At 36.2% G+C, this 18,519-nt stretch overlaps 1 protein-coding gene across 2 annotated transcripts in view; it reads left to right on the top strand.

The window, feature by feature from the left end:
* The window catches only part of LOC139117206 (protocadherin-15-like), a 43,674-nt gene that overhangs the window by 19,117 nt on the left and 6,038 nt on the right, over window positions 1-18,519 (top strand). For both annotated transcript variants that reach the window (XM_070680108.1, XM_070680107.1), the window contains 18 exons: window positions 1,274-1,333; window positions 2,368-2,531; window positions 4,390-4,499; window positions 5,008-5,132; window positions 5,826-5,987; window positions 6,089-6,237; window positions 6,692-6,898; window positions 7,416-7,504; window positions 7,880-7,966; window positions 8,552-8,623; window positions 9,046-9,236; window positions 9,971-10,148; window positions 10,667-10,838; window positions 10,947-11,048; window positions 14,197-14,342; window positions 16,505-16,618; window positions 16,946-17,063; window positions 17,479-17,575. In XM_070680108.1, coding sequence (XP_070536209.1) covers window positions 1,274-1,333; window positions 2,368-2,531; window positions 4,390-4,499; window positions 5,008-5,132; window positions 5,826-5,987; window positions 6,089-6,237; window positions 6,692-6,898; window positions 7,416-7,504; window positions 7,880-7,966; window positions 8,552-8,623; window positions 9,046-9,193 — 1,373 coding nt within the window. In that variant the 3' untranslated portion in view covers window positions 9,194-9,236; window positions 9,971-10,148; window positions 10,667-10,838; ... (3 more) ...; window positions 16,946-17,063; window positions 17,479-17,575. The remainder of the gene's footprint in view (window positions 1-1,273; window positions 1,334-2,367; window positions 2,532-4,389; window positions 4,500-5,007; window positions 5,133-5,825; window positions 5,988-6,088; window positions 6,238-6,691; window positions 6,899-7,415; window positions 7,505-7,879; window positions 7,967-8,551; window positions 8,624-9,045; window positions 9,237-9,970; window positions 10,149-10,666; window positions 10,839-10,946; window positions 11,049-14,196; window positions 14,343-16,504; window positions 16,619-16,945; window positions 17,064-17,478; window positions 17,576-18,519) is intronic.

The following is an 18,519-nucleotide window of genomic DNA, read 5'->3' as shown; positions in this document are numbered from 1 at the left end:
AATGGCAAGTTTTCTCCGTTTTTTTTGTGAAATAAAAGTTAAGATTTGTGATCTACGTGTACTGCTTCAGCGTTTTGTTTTCCGTGGGCGAGTGAATGAGCTCGAGCGAAGATAATGACCTCATGAATTTACATATGCTAGCCAAACCAATCAGAGACCTCATACAGAAACGTAATGGCGGCGGATCACTGGGATTTTCTTATGTAATATTAGTGCACTTCGCGATGCATTTTGCTAAATTAGAGGAACATATGTAATAATAACAGAGCCCCATGAGCTTGCACAGCATTTTGAGGGATACTGAAGTTATTTTAACTCATGATGCGGCATGTCCTTCTGTAAGCTTACCTTTCACTCGCGGTACTGCCGCAGGATATGCCGCATCACTCGTTAAAATAACTTCAGTATCCCTCAAAATGCTGTGCGAGCTCATGGGGTTCTGTCATAACATTTAGATATCATTCCCTAATATTTTTCTTCGTTCAGCGAAGGAAAATACTCGTGACGTAATGACCGTGTCACCACGAGTCGAAGACGAGTGGTGACAAACATCGACTGAATCTCGACGACGCGAACACTATAAACGTCGCGCCTGACCCTGGTTGCAATGCTTACGGAATTCACGGTAACGCGACCAGCTTCGAGTTCGTTGTTTCCGCAAATTATTGGCGTAATTCCTTCGGAATATACAGGCGTTACACTCATGTGTTTATATTGTTCAGATTATTATTGTCGTAGTCTGTGAAAATATCATTTCATCAGATGACTTTTGAGGCTAGACACTGCGCTTGACCCCCTTGTTGAAATGGAAACCGTATGTCTACCGCATGAGATTACACAGTGCGTCGAAAGTTTTTAGAATTTTTTAACAGCAGTTGCATTGGTCTTTTCGGCGAAGTGAAGGAAGTTATGCCAACAATATCATGAAAAAGTATTAATAATAAACTCTTAGATGACGTAACTTTTTTGATGGTGACCTTGTAGGAAATGTTTAAATGAGCAGAAGCAACCTTTTGCAGTTTAAACTGTGTCTCTCGCATTTATGCTGGCTTTCATTGCACGTTTCCCATAAGTCAATATATATTTTCTGTCCACCATGTAAAGTTCATCCCGCAGAATCGTCGTTAATGCGATGCTTAGTCATAGAAAGTATGTGTTGCCATGGTCTCCGCAATTGACAATTTCGTTTTGTCTCAATGTTTTGCATATTTCATAAGCAAACTTTCGTCCAGTACTTTGTTTCTGAGGATAAAACATGATTTACTAAATACAGGTATGTGGAATATATTGGTATTGGTGGTGACGTCATCCCTTCTCGATGTTAGTTCTCAAGGTAATCATTTCATAAACATCCCTCTCTTCAAAAAGCAAAACACAAATAAAAATGATTGACCTTTCCTATTCCGTCGGTTAGCAGTTTTCAACCTTCAAAAAGCCTACCAAACGAACTGATTTCTGCAAACTCTCGAATTATTATCGACTACCCTGAATTAATGACACTTCTGACCCTAATGCCTTTCAATAACTTTACTGGTCCTGAAAAGCGAATGGCCAAATGCACGGAGACTCTCCAAAGTGAAGGGAGGTATTGTCTGAGCTTAGAGCTTTCGTTCTGAGTTTTAAAGCATAGATATCTGAAAATCAAATACATATAACAGGATTATCTTTTGCATTCCGCATCAGTAGACGGAATGCAAATCTAATCCTAAAGCCCAAATAGCTGTGAATGTGTAATTAACCGATCTCAAAATATCCTCAGTTTTCCAAGAGCTGTCTTTGATCCATGCACTAAAGACTGAAAAAGTTTATAACAATGTCATAAGTGTCGAAAGTGGCATGTAAATTCAAACATTTTAACAACATTTTAGATTTCGTGCAATTTCAAAATCTCATCATGTGACAGAAAAAATAAAGATTACAACAACAAAATGTTGGCCATCGTGTGTTTTGCATTCAAATAAATGGCATCATGCTTGTTTCCTTTATGATACCGATGTGTATGTGTAGAAAATACTGCATTTTTGTACTTTTTATGAGTGTGGTACCTGTTTATTATTTAACCTGTAAAACGCGTAGGCATGGTACAAATCAATGAGCAGTGGTACTTCTAAACATGTATACAGTAAGCATATTTAGACGAGCCATTTTTGGTTTGAAAATGAAATCATGAAAATAATGCATAAAATTCGCAGCTATTTGGGCTTTAATTATAGCATTTGTAGAATCTTGTAAAATGTACCCACTTTAATGCCATATTAAGGAATAATGAATAACATTTTAGATAAAGTTTGAAAAGGACAATAGCATTTTCTTATAATGAGAAACATATAGTTTTATTTAAGTCACCTCTTTACCTGTACGTTTCAGAAGGTTTGCTTGAGGAAACACTACCTTTGATGAACAACTGCACGGACTGTGAGAACCTTTATACACCCTTCTTTGTCAGCCAACCTTATGAGGGCGATATCCCGATCACAGCCACAGTGGGACATCATGTTCTGAAGGTACTGGCCTTCGACGATGATGATCCGGTGAGTCCAACATTAGGACATATCACTGAGAGAAAGAGTCAAAATAAGATTATTTTTAACTCAAATGTGTATAAAGTAATGTGTCATATATCTCATACAAGAATTACAGTATCATTAAGTAAATCACGTGTTGTCAGTTTTGTAGCATTTTAACATAGTCAATTATGGAAATTCGCTTAGGCATGTCGCTCATGTCTGTAATAAGTCGTACATCACGCCCTATCTACAGATTATTTGCAATTCTGATATACAGAATCCGAATTCAAATTTACCGCCGTATACGTTTGTTGCTAGGAATTCATTGCTATTATGCTGTTCGATGTTTTTTATTACACATTGTCTTAAGATCGATATCTTTGAAAAAGCTCATGAAATTATGGAAGCCTCCAGATAATTGTTAAAAATCAATCAACATCATTCCTGCTTTATGTCAGAGCAAACATTCCGTCGGCTTAGCTGCTAAACGTTTCTCGAAATACTTCATAAGATAAAAGATGGATACAATATGAGGATTACCAAGTAATTAGTGTACCGTTTCCGACGTATAATAACCATAATATTTGCATGTGTATATAAAGTGCTTAGCAAACGGTGAAGAGCCTCAGGTTATGAATGAACACACCGAAAACCATTTTCCAATACAAACCTGACCATGTGTACAGAAAGAGAAACCGAAGCAGTGAGGAGGACAGTACCAAAACATGAGCGAGACTAGAATAATGTGTCATTAATTTGAAACAACGTCGCATAAAGCACATCGATGAATTAACTAATTATGCGATGTAAAATTAACGTTGGAGGCAAAAATGACTAACAAGACTAATCAAAACTAAGCAATCATTCCGTAAAGTGCAAATTGTCAAATCATGACGTACATTGTAATAATTCAAAGAAGTAACGAACCAATCCGAAGTCCTAAAATCTAAGTCACTCGCATTCATTTACATATTCAAAATTCTTACAAACATACAAACAATTGTTGCAAAACTCAGTGCAAAATTCTTTAACCAAAGAAAAGGATATTCTACACCCAATGCATAAACCAAAGAAACGAGTTCAGATGTTAATAGAGGAGTTAGCACATCCTGCCTTTGCGGCTCCTCGTGTTTCCGGTTTGCTGACAACGATGAAACGTCATACCAACCGACTTTCAGAAAACGTCTTTATATTCTTACGTCCCATCATTTCATTAATCAAGGGAACGCGTAATGCTAACGTACGCTACAGTCTACATCCGCATGACGGCACAACAGCTCTCAGCCATTTTGCTGTTGATCCGTACAAGGGGCACGTGTTTCTTGCCATGCACTTTGATGATACTGAACCGGGAAGTTGGAATTCACTTATCTATGAGATAAAAACGAATGCATCACCAGTATAATTAGGGGTGGTTGGGTAGTCTGGTGTTATCTTAAGAATTTAACATGGGGCACTTACCATCGCAAGAGGAACGCATGTTTTTATATTTCCTGTGGTTACTTGCAATTTTAATAGTTAGCGATGATGACCCTCAATGATTTGGGTCGTGACTTGTTTGTTCACACACTCTACGGTAAATTAGACTCTGTCGCCAAGTGGATTCAAATAGATGAAAGTTCTATCAGTTAACAAAACATTTTGATAGTAAGGATAGTTCAGTACCAAATCTCGTCACACGGCAATCGAAATCGTAACATGTTCTTCTTAGAGCAAGCTCTGAATTGACGGACATTCTCGTCTTGTTATGCTGTGCATGAAATGCTCCATACTCTTACGGTTTATCCTTTACATTACCCCCACACATTCTACTAACGATCTGAAACGAATTATATCTTATAACTTCATCATTGACTAGCACCATGTTCTCCGTCATTTATAGTTTATTGTGAGGGCAACTGATGACGGATGTAGGAGTAAGGATAACGAAACCCTCGTCAAAGTATTAGTGTGGAGCCAGCCAGTATTTAATGCGTCAGAACAGTTTTACAGGTTAGAAAAAAGGTGTTTTATATATATATATATATATATATATATATATATATATATATATATATATATATATATGTATGTATGTATGTATGTATGTATGTATGTATGTATGTATGTATGTATGTATGTATGTATGTATGTATGTATATTGACGTGAAGCCTGATTACAAAAGTCATATGCATCTTATCCATACATAATCCAATTGTCTATTACATAAAGCTAGTGCGAGAAGGAAAGCTATTGTAATGCATAACTCCATTATGACTCGACCTCTCACCATTTGAACATTGCTCTTCTCCTTCTTAAACAATCACGTTAGACGTTGTACATATACGGGCAGTGTTGACAAGCTGAATATTTGACATTTTGACATGACATTATGAGTACAAACGTGCATTTTGCCTCAAAACAAAATAAAATAGTTGAAACGGCGCATTCTTGATGAAAATTCAAAGTAAGAAACCTTTGGAGATTGAAAAATATTGACTTTCAATACACTTTCTACAGTATGACTACCAAACCCGTCGAAGGCGAACCAGCACAATCCTGGTGCGAAGGAATACCACAGGCGATATACAATGGACCGGGCAATGGATCGGTTAAGTACAGGATTATTGGAGGTGACGAAAACGGTCAGTGATCATGTTGTATCTCTTTTCACACTCCGTACAGTGCATTGATTAATAGCACAATATAATTGAATCGGCAAAGTCTAAAACTGTTAAGCCAGCATATTTGCAACTTATATGAAGGCATCATACCCAATGTTGCTTGTGAGGATACCAATGGGGCAAATGTACATGTATCAAAAGTAGATTCAGTGCGGTTACTGTGTGATGCATTGATGTATCTAGTGAAGTGAGTTTTTGTTTTTATTTTTCTGTACAACATTGACAATCGACCAAATTATAATTGACATTTACAAGTCACACATTTGTTCGCCCTTGACGACAAAATAAAATGTTCACCTCATAATTATGTTTCGTATTATATCATTTTGAAACGATCAAAATATCAAATAACTGGACTACAAATGTCTATAAAAGGATTCAACTTTGTGGCTTCTTATCAAGTGATGAAGCCTTACATTGTTATAAGAAACATTGCTTGAAGGCATATTACTATCAAGTAACCCAATATTAGAGGCGACTACTTACAGTACACACGCTTTTGCCCTGCATAATGTATACGTATATTGTGGAAAGATGGAAAGTTCTGAGCATTCTGTACAAAACTATGTATTACAAGAAAGCTGCTCAGTATACATATCTTTCCTACTGTGCAAATTATACATACATTTCTCATCTGATACTCGTATTTTGTAGATCACTTTACGATAAATGATACGGGAGTGATTTGCAACAACGTTAAACTTGACAGAGAGGAGATTGCAGAGTATCATTTACTCGTCAATGCACTCTTCAACAACCATGGTGCAAGTGGTACCCATATGCATGACGGGACACCTATGGTCACTATGACACCAGGTAAGGTTCTATACTATAGACAGGTCGTAATTTTTAAGAGTTGTAGATTTGAGATTATTTGCCTTGTACTCACGTAAAGATTTGCCTTTTTTCTTGACTAGACTATTGCCAGGACATTCGCTCGAGCGAACTATGCGTGTTTATACAGGTTGAAGACATCAACGACAACAAGCCAATATTTCAAAAAGATACTTACGCCATGGGTATTTACTATGATATTCTTCTAGGAACAAAAATCATTGAAGTCATGGTAAAGATAGTTTATGCATATGACGTTTCATTGAAAATGTATAGAATATCAATACGCGCTGGCGTTTTGTCGATTAACCAACAAATAGTTGGGATTGAAAGAATGAAAATTTCAGGCATTTTAATTGACCGAGTGAAACACCGACTCCCCAAAGTTACTAGAGAAAATATGAGCAAGTCTCTTTCTGCTGAGAAGTACGCTGGAATCAGTATTGATATAGCTATTGAAAACTTTATGTTATTTCGAAGGGAATTGAAGGCCGTGATTTATATTCAACACTCAGATTTCCGTGTAAGATATCACTGATTTCAAATCACTATAGCTACATAATTTTTGCCCAGTACTTTGCTGTTGGTCGCCACTTTGAAGTGCTAAGATTCGCGTCTTTTGATACCTTGAATAGACCACTGTTATTCACACCTGTATACGATTTACAATTTTCACTAATTTAAAGGCTGATGATGCCGACATTGGAAACAACAGCGCATTGCTGTACGAGGTGGAAGGGAGTCAAAGCCAATTAGCAATAGAGAAATGGTCGGGTGGCATCTACTTGGCTGAACTATTAGACAACAATAAACTTTCAACGTTTGAGTTCACTGTGAAGGCTACGGATGATTTTGGTAATGGCCTTTCCTCTCTTCGGGATACGAACGTGAAAGTAAGATGAAGAAACTACTGTTTTAACTGAAGTCAAAGAATGTGTCACTCGCATCCATTATATCACTTTCCTCACTCGTTTCAGCAATCAATCTCATTAATTTTAAGGCCGCCCACACCTTGACATTGAAAGGCTTAAAATTTTACTCCAACTTTACGTAAGGATACCTAAACGATTCTTTCAAGATCAAGAATAAATATTTAGGAGTCATCGTGCAAAATGTGGTATTAGACAATCAAATTTTCCAATATTTACCAACACTTGAAATTCAAAATGACGGTCAATAAGTCACCAGTGTAACAAGTTTTAGTTTGCCTGTACTTAATCTAATTATGTTGACTTTGTATAGACAATGAACTTAGATGTAAAGTAGTGTTGAAGACTTTTATAAGAGTCGACTACTCAAGGGGAAAAACACCCCAATTCCTTAACAGTGTATTAAGGTTTAATGTCACCTTCGTATGCATATCTTCTTAATAGTATAAATTCGTGTTTTTTTTATTGTTTGGGTCATCAGATTATGACAACAAGTATCCAAAATGTGATTGTTTTGACTACTTTATTACCCAACGCTTACATGAAAGTGCATTCCCAAGAACTTGTCAGGTTAGTTTAAATTTACAGTTTTATTGAAGGATGGAGTCAGTAGAATCGTATAGATATGTGCATGAATAGTCGCATTATAATTTCTTGTATTTCGCTTTGGAAGAAACCAAAAGGCAGGGCTTGAAATCATGCTGATGGTAAGCTTAAAGGGAAGACTTCAGAATTGCGCCTGTGCGACTTTCTTGTTGAAGAACAATGTATTCATACAAAACGCCTAGATGCAGCTCGTCTATATAGGTGCAACATTTACAGTTTACGATTTAGCAACGCACCTTACATATAATGTCTGGATTTGTCGTATGGGTCCCATACGACCTTTGGGAGCACTTCCGAGGAACCTACGTTTAAATGTTACCTTATTCCTCTTTGACACAGAGACCTTGAAGAACAGCTTGGATTGAACGTCGCAATTATAGATATTGGTCCAAGTTTATCTGACGAGCGGCAAATAGTTGTAGATGAGTAAGTATACCGCTACTTGTTAGATCTTTCTCAGCATGTCAGTTCTACATCTACAGAGCTTATCAAACACGCGTTTGACCACCATCGTATAGTGGAATCGTCCGGTAAATTGTGTCACCTTGTGGGCGGTTAAAATTTTTGCCACTTTTGGTACAAGTGTCCCCGTTGCAGATCCCATTTACTGTTTTTTAAATCGTTAAAAACTTCAAACTTTTTTTTACATTGTTTTCGTAATAGTGACACACTTTTCAGTACTTCTTTAAACAGAGGATTCTTTTGGTCATTTTCTTGACCAAACGCGTTGGGAAACACTGCACATCGCTTCGTTTTACCATCTTGTCATTGACGATAATGAGAAATGATAGTCTACCGATTCATCTGATAACCTTTTGAGTCTGTCCAAACAAAAGTCAGATTTTGCAGAATCTCGGACATAACACTGTAGTGATGTGTTACACGAGTCTTCATTTTATGATACCAGTTTGCTAGAAGGAAAACTATGCCCTTAGTTTTTGTTGAATTACTGAGTCCAAGTGTAAAATCATTGTAAGTAACAATAATATATGTTTTGCATCTTTTTGTCAGAACCGATATTTGGTACACATGTACCTATCCACAGACGCATGCCGTTGTGGCTGGGGAGGATATTCTAGCAAAGTGAGTTTTACAGTTTATAAATTGTAGTCGTGCGTAGTTTTTGTAATATTCTTCTTACATCGAACTTCACGCTCTCCTTTTATCAATTTTATAAGCTTGTTTATGATTTAGTGAAGTTCTGAAAAAATATCATAACTACCCCTGGATCAACTACATTTACGACAGAAAGGAAAAATGAATCGTCCACCCGTCTATCCATCCTCCCTCCCTCCCTCCTTCCCTCCCTCCCTCCATCCATCCATCCATCCATCCATCCATCCATCCATCCATCCATCGACTTGCCCATCCACGAATGTACGTATATGTTCCCTTCATCATATTTTTCATGTCAAAGATAATGTTTTTTAAAATGTTTGTGGAAAGTTGACGCACAAGAGATCATTCACCGCTTGCTATTATTTCGTTTGCGTTCCGTATTTAAGTCCTTTAGATGACAAGCTCAAATCGAAATGGGCCGTGCTTACTACCAGTCAAGGAAATGAAAATCGATGGAAGACGACGGCTGCAGCGACCAATCCATACCAATATGGACCATTGTTTTACTTGCGGTCACACTTGCTCTACATTTGATACTAGTGATAGCCTTCGTTGTCGTAATGCTGGAGTTGAAAAGGTAAAGGTTTTTCATCACCGTTATATTACAATTTTGATTTAAACTGCTGCTCAGTTTTGTGCTTTAAAGTGATAATGCTAGCTCGAACAATTGCTCATTGTAATTGAATAGTATGGTAAAGACGCCATCATACGGTAGTGTTTACAAAATATCGAAGCTAATTTGGGTGGAACTCTCTCTTTGGAATGTAAAGCGTATGGTACTTGGTTTTCATTCGTTGTTCGGGCTGTATCTCTGTTTCGTTCTGTGTCGATAAGGGGTGCCAAGTATTCTACGAATGTTACGAACTTTGATTAGAATGTATTCACTGCGTTCATTGAATGTCTCGTGTTCGGTTCACGTACAAACACTATAGTATCCTATGCAGTCAAGTAAAACACTTGTTCACGTATTAGTTCTAAAAAGATGAGTGACAGCGTTCCTGCCTGGTCTATACTTACAATAATATTCGGCTCCATTGCAGAATAACACGAAATTTGTCAGTACGGGTCAATCTTGACGGGTGCACCATAATAGCAGGGTACGCTTACCTATTCCATGCATCTTGTTCCACCACTTGGTCAAGACAATCCTATTGTCAGTGGCATTTTCTATCTTCAAGTTGAATGATACTGATTATTTGACCCACTTTGATGTCAGACTGTGTCCAATAGTGACAATATGATCTTCGACTTGTTTCTTTTACATTTAAACGAACGAAATAGCTTCACCTGTTAAATTTCTGTCATTTATAGATCCATGAAACGATCTGTGTCTCTCAAAGCTTTGAATCGTGAAGGATCCCAAGTAACAAACCCGTACGACAACGCACTGATATCCTCTGACCATGCAATCGATATGGAAACACTTTCTCCTTCAAGCCCAATCATTGAAGGAGGAAATATTCGAAATTCTGAAATCGCTATGACAAAGGTGCGAGCTTCCTTGTTACATTCTTGCTTTAACTAACTAACTAACTAAGTAACTAAGTAATAAACTAACTAACTAACTCACCAACTAACTGACCATATAACTGACTGACTGACGGACAGACTGACTGACCGACTAACCAACTAAGCAACCAACCAACAAACTAAATAAAATCAACTAATCAACAACCAATCAACAACCAATCAATCAATCAATCAATCAATCAATCAATCAATCAATCAATCAATCAATCAATCAATCAATCAATCAATCGATCGATCGATCGATCGATCGATCGATCAATCAATGAATCAATCAATCAATCAATCAATCAATCAATCAATCAATCAATATCTTAAAAAATAAATCCAAGATATTTGGCAGAACCTGTTCATCCTGATCTGTAATCACCATTGCATTCAAATATAGCTATTAATGTGGCAGTGTATGCAGTGATTATTATTTTTAACTTTTTCTTCGTACAATTTGTAAGCTTAACTGCTTGTGTTTTGGTTGCGTAGAACCTGTCACGCTTTCTTCCGGCGAGAGAACTTCAACGGGACGAGCTAGAAAACAAAGAACAACTTGGTGGGGGTCACTATGGATTAGTTAACAGAGCTCTGTTGCACCGAAATATTGGCGGACAGCGCGTAGCCGTCAAAGTTGCTGTAAAATCTCTTAGGAACTTTTATGGTAAGAGGAGTTTATTTCTTGTCTTTTTCATGATTTTGGTTTTAGGAAATTAATTCATAACTGAAACTTATGAACATACATTTCTCAATTCTTTTTATCCTTATGAAGATGTCGACAATACAGAATCATTTAGAAAAGAGTTGAAAGTGTTAACTTCCCTGAAGCAACACCAAAATGTCATCACCTTGCTGGGATACTGTACGACTGGAGGTAAGGGATGTTACAAAATAAACCAAACTGATTTATAGATAGCGAGGAATATACCCTTACGTGTAAAAGTGACACGGAGCATTTTTTACTAAAAAAATGACGTCTGAACTCTTAACAGGTGTTTTGATTCTGTGAGGAGAGTTTTGACTATGTTTTAGTATAAATTCTGTTGTGTGCAATCAAAATATATTTTATTTTTTTAGTATTATTAATTTTTATTTCAGGCCATGAATGCCCATACTATAAAATAAAAATATAGTAATGGCCAGTACATTTTAACATCATATCGCGTTTAGTTGTCTTTTTCGGAAGGTAAAGCTGGGCAGGTGATTTTGTTCATAATGTCCAGGAACCTATGTCTTATATACCTCTGACATAGAAAGCTCTGATATCTTTTTTGACACTTTTAAACGTATTTGCCTAAAAAGCGCTTTCGTTTGCTTACAAGTATAGAGCCACAGAGGGTTTGCTTCGTGAATGCACGAAAAGCTAAAACCTGCATCAGTGGCCAAAGAAACTATTGAACAGTTGTTACTTTGGTATATAAAATGACATTTACATATTCACAAATTTGGCCATCCGACTGAATTTGACTGACACATACCAATATTAAGCTACAATCATTCAGGAATATATCTGGTTAAGCTGTCCTTGCTAAAAAGAACCATTTATTATGTAAAAATATTGCATAACAGACTTTGTTAGAGGTGAAAAACCCTTATCGACAACCTAGGTTATTGCCCGCGAAGCATATAAAACTTTGAACTTGTCATTCGAAAGATGGCTTTGAAGGTTACAAGGACGATTCAGAATTTACTTCCAGGGGAAGGGTGGAGGATTTTCTATTTTCTCGGTGATTTTTCCATGGCCCCCCCTAGTAAATTATAGAAAAAATCTATGGCCCCCCCTCATCTTTCCTGTTTTTTTTCCATGGCCCCCCCCTAATATATACATGCATGCTTATACGGTACATTATAGACATATCTAGTCTAACAAGTTGCAGGAACTGTAGGGCCTAGTGGACATTAATCGATAACAAATCATTTCAGGGTTATGTGACTATAAAAAGAATGATTTGCAGGGACTGCAAGTGGCACACTTTGGAAAGGGTAGCAATAAACATATCTGGTTGTAAATTTCTGAAGAAAAGTTAATTACTAAATATGAATACTTTTTTCGTTATGTCTCACTGATACATATGATGCACACAAAGACAAGCAAAGATGTCAGTTAGAAATGGTGAACAGAAAATCAGGGAGCAGATAATTGGCAAAGTGATATATATCTTGAAGTTTAATGGTACATCTCATTTGCAGATATCCAGATATTTCTGGAAAGTGAGATGTACATGTACATGCACACGTTCAGCATACATTTTCATTTGATGATGCTGAATATTTGCAGACTCACGGTGAAAGTTTTAAACATTAGGAATTAAAATTGGTGAAAGCCAACTTGTTTTTAATTTTCTCTTTTTTTCTAATTTGGTTGTCATAAAACCAAGTAGCTGCCACTGAAAGCAACAATGCTGAGGAATATTTTAGAACATTTCTTGGACAAAACACCTTATCCAAAACATGAATTCACATGTTATTCTGCTCATTCCATTCACAATCCAATGTTCATATTAAAATGCAGACAACCCTGTGCAAGTCAAAATTCACATTTTGTCAGCAGTATTTTTCAAAATTGACAGAGCATTCATATTTCAAATTTTTTTAACAAACTTTAATTTTAAAATAGTCATGATGCGCATGTTTTCAGATGACACGAAACAATACATGTTAATTTGTTTTTTTGCCTTTTCTGCCAGCCGCCACTGTGAAATCTTTGATTATACATATCAGAATGAATGGGACACATAAGTATTAGCATCAATACACAATGTGTAAGCCTATCCACATTTCTCCTAGCCTCATACACACTGAGATCACTTCTTGGACTACAGCAAATTTCTTGTGTACACAATATTTCAACAATCCGACACATAGCATTGGCGCAGTGCCACATGATCTTCTGGATGCACATACAGGATTATTGGAAAATCAACCCTTTTGTAAATTTTCTGAAATGTAATATTTGACATGAAAGGAGAGTATTCATGTAGAAAAACAACTATTTTATTTGGCATTATCCATCCTCATTTTAAAATTGTAGGGGTTTTTAAGACTGACACTCTAATAATTGATTAAAATCATGATCAGCAAAATTAAAATGCCTCTTATTCAAAATGCCTCTTATTAAAAATGTAAGAGCTTTATTGCCAAACAAAACCAATTGATAGTTGTTGTGTTATATAGCATTTAAAAAACATAATGTGAAATTTCAGAAAATTTGACCCAGCCGGAGTGGAGTTAAATTCTTTGGAAATTTTGAAATTGGGAGGCAAAAGAAGCCAAGAAATCAGGTGATTTGCATACATTTGCATAAATTAACACTTCTTTATCATGCAACTTTCAACTGCTTTACAAGCTACAAGGTAAACCCAACCTTAAAAAGACATTTGCTGTAATTTTTAGCATTTGTTCAATGTTCATCTCTGTGTATCAGCATTTGTTTGTTATTCTATCACTACATAGAACACCCAATGCTGTATTTAGCAACATACCAGTGTGAACATAAATGACCATTGTTATTGTTGATAAATGAATTCTAGTGCTGGATCTGAGATCTCTTTAGATAAAATCCTGACTGTTCACTGTATGGTTTGTATTGACATGCTAAATACTGGACATTTCATAACGCTTCAGGGAGGAGAACAAGATACTGCAGTAGATGCATAAAACAAACACTGTGAATATTACCGAATTTGGCAGCTAAAGGAGTTTAACTAAACATGTTGAGTTTATCTGTCACCCAGGTAGCGTCTATGGTTCTCTTTTGTAGAGATCAGAAATTCTGGGCAAATATTGAATTGATGTTTTTTTTTTGCCCCCTAAAAGATTGTGGTATTTTTGTCTGGCCCCCCTAAATTTTCTTGGGAAAAATGGGTGCCCCCCCCCCTGAAAATCCTCCACCCCCCCTGGAAGTAAATTCTGAATCGTCCCTAATGGGTATTAATGTGTATTCTTTTCATCTCAAAATTCCTTTTATACAAGGTTATCGTAATATCTATTAGAATATACCTATTGCTGTTTTTTCCATACAGATCCTAAATTATTAGTTTTTGAATTTGCTCCCAACGGAGATCTTGTGAAATATCTCAGAGAACATCAAAAGGGTTTGTCAAGTGAGAGGCTTGTAAAATTTGCCCTGGATGTAACCAAAGGCATGGAATACCTATCGTCAAAATCGGTAGGATGCAATCTATTTGTCATCTGTATATGTGGCTGTACAAAATCTTGTTGTCATAGTACAATATATATATATATATATATATATATAATATATATATATATATATATATATATATATATATATATATATATATATATACTATACATATACATATACACAAACACACACACACACACACACACACACACACACACACACACACACACACACATATATATATATATATATATATATATATATATATATATATATATATATAATACATACATAACATGCTTGATGTGACTTCATTTTTATTGTAATATTGCTCTGCAACCCTGCATCGAGCACATTACCCCTCTGAGAAGATACAAGCAAGTTTTGGTGTATGTATATATACAGTTAGTTAGTTAAAGCCCCCACTCAATTATCAGATTTATCTAATATAAATACTATTTACTTGATGAAATGTTCAATGGAAAACAAAAGAATGACATACTGTTAATGGACTGTTGATACATTCGCTAATGCGAGAACCTGGGATTGAGAAGGGCGCCTTTAAGTTTATTGTAATGACATGAGATATCCATGGTTCAAAAGAGTATAATTCAGCAGAAAGTTAACATCTCCAAGCCAGAATGGGTTTATATGTAACTTTAAAGACAGTGCAAATTATAGGTCACGAGGGCATTGTAAGCAGAAATCAATGTGCTGTTTTAGTTAAGAGTGACTCAATTTTAATGTACCAGTTGCTTTTGTTATTTTTATTCACTATGACGACTTCTTTTATCAATGGATTTTGGCTTTTTAGCACTCTATTATAATATTTGATCAGTTGAGTTTGTACAAAGTTTCAATAGGGTATCTCCCTAGTTCACTGTATATTGCCATCTTAGGGTATGCCTTTGAATTTTTAAAATAAACCGGCAAAAACTTATGTGCACATCTTCAATAGACATATTGTATTTACTTTCATCAGCCCATATATCACTACCATATGTAAGAATCGGTCTGATCAATTTGTCGAATAAACTGAGTTGTAGGGGAATGCTTAGGTTGATACCCGGGCCTATTTTTCCCTAAAGAGCAAAGAGAGCCTTCATACCTTTTTTCTTTAATATATTTATGCCTGTTTTAAATCTACCATTTGGTGTTATCGTGACTCCCAGTTAATTAAACTGATTCACAACATTTAGTTCCCTTCCCTCAAAAAGAATATATTGCTACATAGTAGCCGATTTGTCTTATTAAAAATCATTACTTTGGACTTGCCTGTATTGACATGTAATTTCCACTTTGAATATATGTTGATAATTTGTCTAAACAATTTTGAAGGCCTGTCTTTGATTTTGATAGAATTACTACATCATCCGCATAAAGTAGACAGCTAACTACTGTATCAAGTAATGTAGGAGAGTCAGAGCTGTCATTGACAAAAATATTTGGAAGATCATTTATGAAAATATTAAAAGGGTTGGGCTTAAGTTACATCCTAGTTTTATTCCTGTTGTAGACTGAAAAGTTTCTGTTAATCCCTCACTCGTTTTTATCCTGTAATTTAAATTATTGTACATATTTGTTATGATATTAAACTAGCTTTAAGTGACAAAATGCAAAGAGAATTTTGCGTCAAGAAAAACGTCGATCATTTACAATATGACAATCTCAGTAGGTAATCCATGTTAATCATTGTTTATGATTCACTCTAAGTATACAAACGCACTGCGCATAAAGTACAAAAAGATAAGGTAGCGGTTTCAAACCGAGGACGCATATGCCATTATGATAATGTAACTAGGAAATGATGCTGGATGTTTTGAATGCAGTGAGCACATCCTGCCCTGCATGTGGTACCCGCCATGTATCAATCGGTGAGTTATAGTAAAAGAAATTAGCACTCTGAATTCAAATGTCATTTAGGCTGTCTGCAACATCTATACAATATTAACAATCAGCTGAGTACTTCTAAATGTTTACTTGACGAGAAAAGTAGTTCTTTTGTGTAATCTTGATTTCAACTTTCTCAGAAGAAAATGTGGTGTCTCTTCAACGCTGCTTGTGCAGCATAATCACTATGTTACCTCGCTGAGTGAACATTTCAATTTGCAGACACCATGAAGTGGTAAAATTGATATATTTTGTATGAGTTACGTTGTGTATTTGTCCTTCTGTAACTGCAGATAATACATCGCGATTTAGCAGCAAGGAATATTCTGGTTGGCGATCGTGAAATGTGTAAAATAGCAGACTTTGGACTATCGCGTGTTGAAGAAATCTACAGCCCGACTGCTCAGGTAGGGCAGAAAGATCTTGGTTTTACACGACACCCTCCTCTACTTGAGCATCTCCGGTGTACGGACGCACAAAATGAGCAAATCATGTTTAAAACATTTTGAAGGGCATGTGTGTCATGAGGAATAAGATTTACCGACAATATTTTCATACGTATTCTATGCTTTTTTGTTTTGATGTGTGTGTGTGTTAGAGAGAGAGAGAGAGAGAGAGAGAGAGAGAGAGAGAGAGAGAGAGAATGTCATCTCTATTAATTGCGACAGTGTTTGAGTTAGAAAATGCTTTCGTATTCAATATTTCATTGATGTGGATATTCATTTCGTTGACAGACTGAAATACCTGTCTTTTGGACAGCACCAGAGTGTATTAGTGTACCTCAACCGATATATAATCAGAGAACTGATGTATGGTCATATGGAGTTGTTGTGTGGGAAATTATGTCCTTTGGTATGTAATGCAACAACAACAACAACAACAACAACAACAACAACAATAATAAACGTCTCAGTACCGAAAATTTTATTTCTCCCCATAGAGTTAACACAGGGATAGCTCAGGCAGTTTGTCTCTCCAGTACCAAATTTTGTGCGGTGACCACTGATTTTTATTTTTGCTTTGGTAAGAGAATGGTCGAAAGTTTCGTTGGGGAAAGTTTGAGCAAAAGTTTAAGTCTTTCACTTTCGAGGCGCATATTACCATCACAGATACTCTTTGCAAGATTACTACATTGGCTTTTAGACAAGCAAATTTCTACCTGAAGCACTGCAGCGTTTGTTTAGGGGAAGGAAATCCGTTTTTTCTGAGGTATGTCAAATTCTGACATAGAACTGTATTCGATGTACTTGTATCCACTTATGTATAGGACGGAGGCCGTTTTACGAAGGTACGTCGTCGGGTGTGGTAGAGTGGCTGAAAGCAGGCAACCGTTTGAATCAACCTGATAGGTGTCCCGATAATGTGTAAGTTGAGTTACATCTGTGTTGATAATGTTTTATTAGAATAGTCGGTACTTTAAATACGATTTTGCCACTCATTGAGTCATAAAAGTCTCAGGCAGTCTGCCATATTTTCGACATGGCGGATTTCTACAGGTAAAACGCATAAGATTACAGAAATTTTAAGTTACAGGGGAATTTTAAACTCTTGCTGTGGTGAGTAGTTGCTTTTGACCACGCTGCATTTCGATATCATACAATTTGACCCCTTAGTAGGAGACAAACGCTAATTAAAGGTATACAGTCACCTATAATCTAAATATGCCCATATATGGTCAAAGGGGCGTTCCTTGGTATTCAAAATGCCCAAGTGAGGGCGCTGTTTTTAAAAAGTGGCCGCCCGCTTAAAATCTGTGATTGGTTAGATTTTCTCTTTCCATGGTAACTGTAGCAAAATTGGAACCGGTTACAGTATACCTTCAAGGTAGCGAGAGCTGACATGAAGACGCGCACGAGCATTACACCCTTCGCAAAATCAGGTAATATCTTTCGGGGATGGACGGACCGTTAAATCTGTGAGTGATGGTCAGGCTTCCAAGTTTGTCGCAATAAAAAATCCAGATATGAACTGAATATGCTCACGTGTTTTACAACAGGTTCATTAATAGAAGTACCCTTCACAGAACAATAAGATGTATGTTATCACTATAAAAATAGCAGGTTTTTCAAGTACCAGGTTTTTCCAACTTCGCACTGTACTCTCAGAGTTTAATCACTAATTACAAAACTTTATTTAATATGCAAATGAGCTGTTAGTTAAATTGACACTGCTCAATGCTTCATGGACAACTAGATATCCATCAGATCAACATTTGTAGCACGTTTTATTTAATTTTAATAGTGCTGTAATTTTAGAGTAATGTCACTAATTACAAAGTTCATTAAATATGCAAATAAACCCTAAATTA

The sequence above is a fragment of the Ptychodera flava genome, chromosome 18 (assembly GCF_041260155.1).
Source record: "Ptychodera flava strain L36383 chromosome 18, AS_Pfla_20210202, whole genome shotgun sequence".
NCBI lineage: Eukaryota > Metazoa > Hemichordata > Enteropneusta > Ptychoderidae > Ptychodera > Ptychodera flava.
Note: the sequence above shows the minus strand (reverse complement) of the source record. Positions and strands in the feature narration are given on the sequence as shown.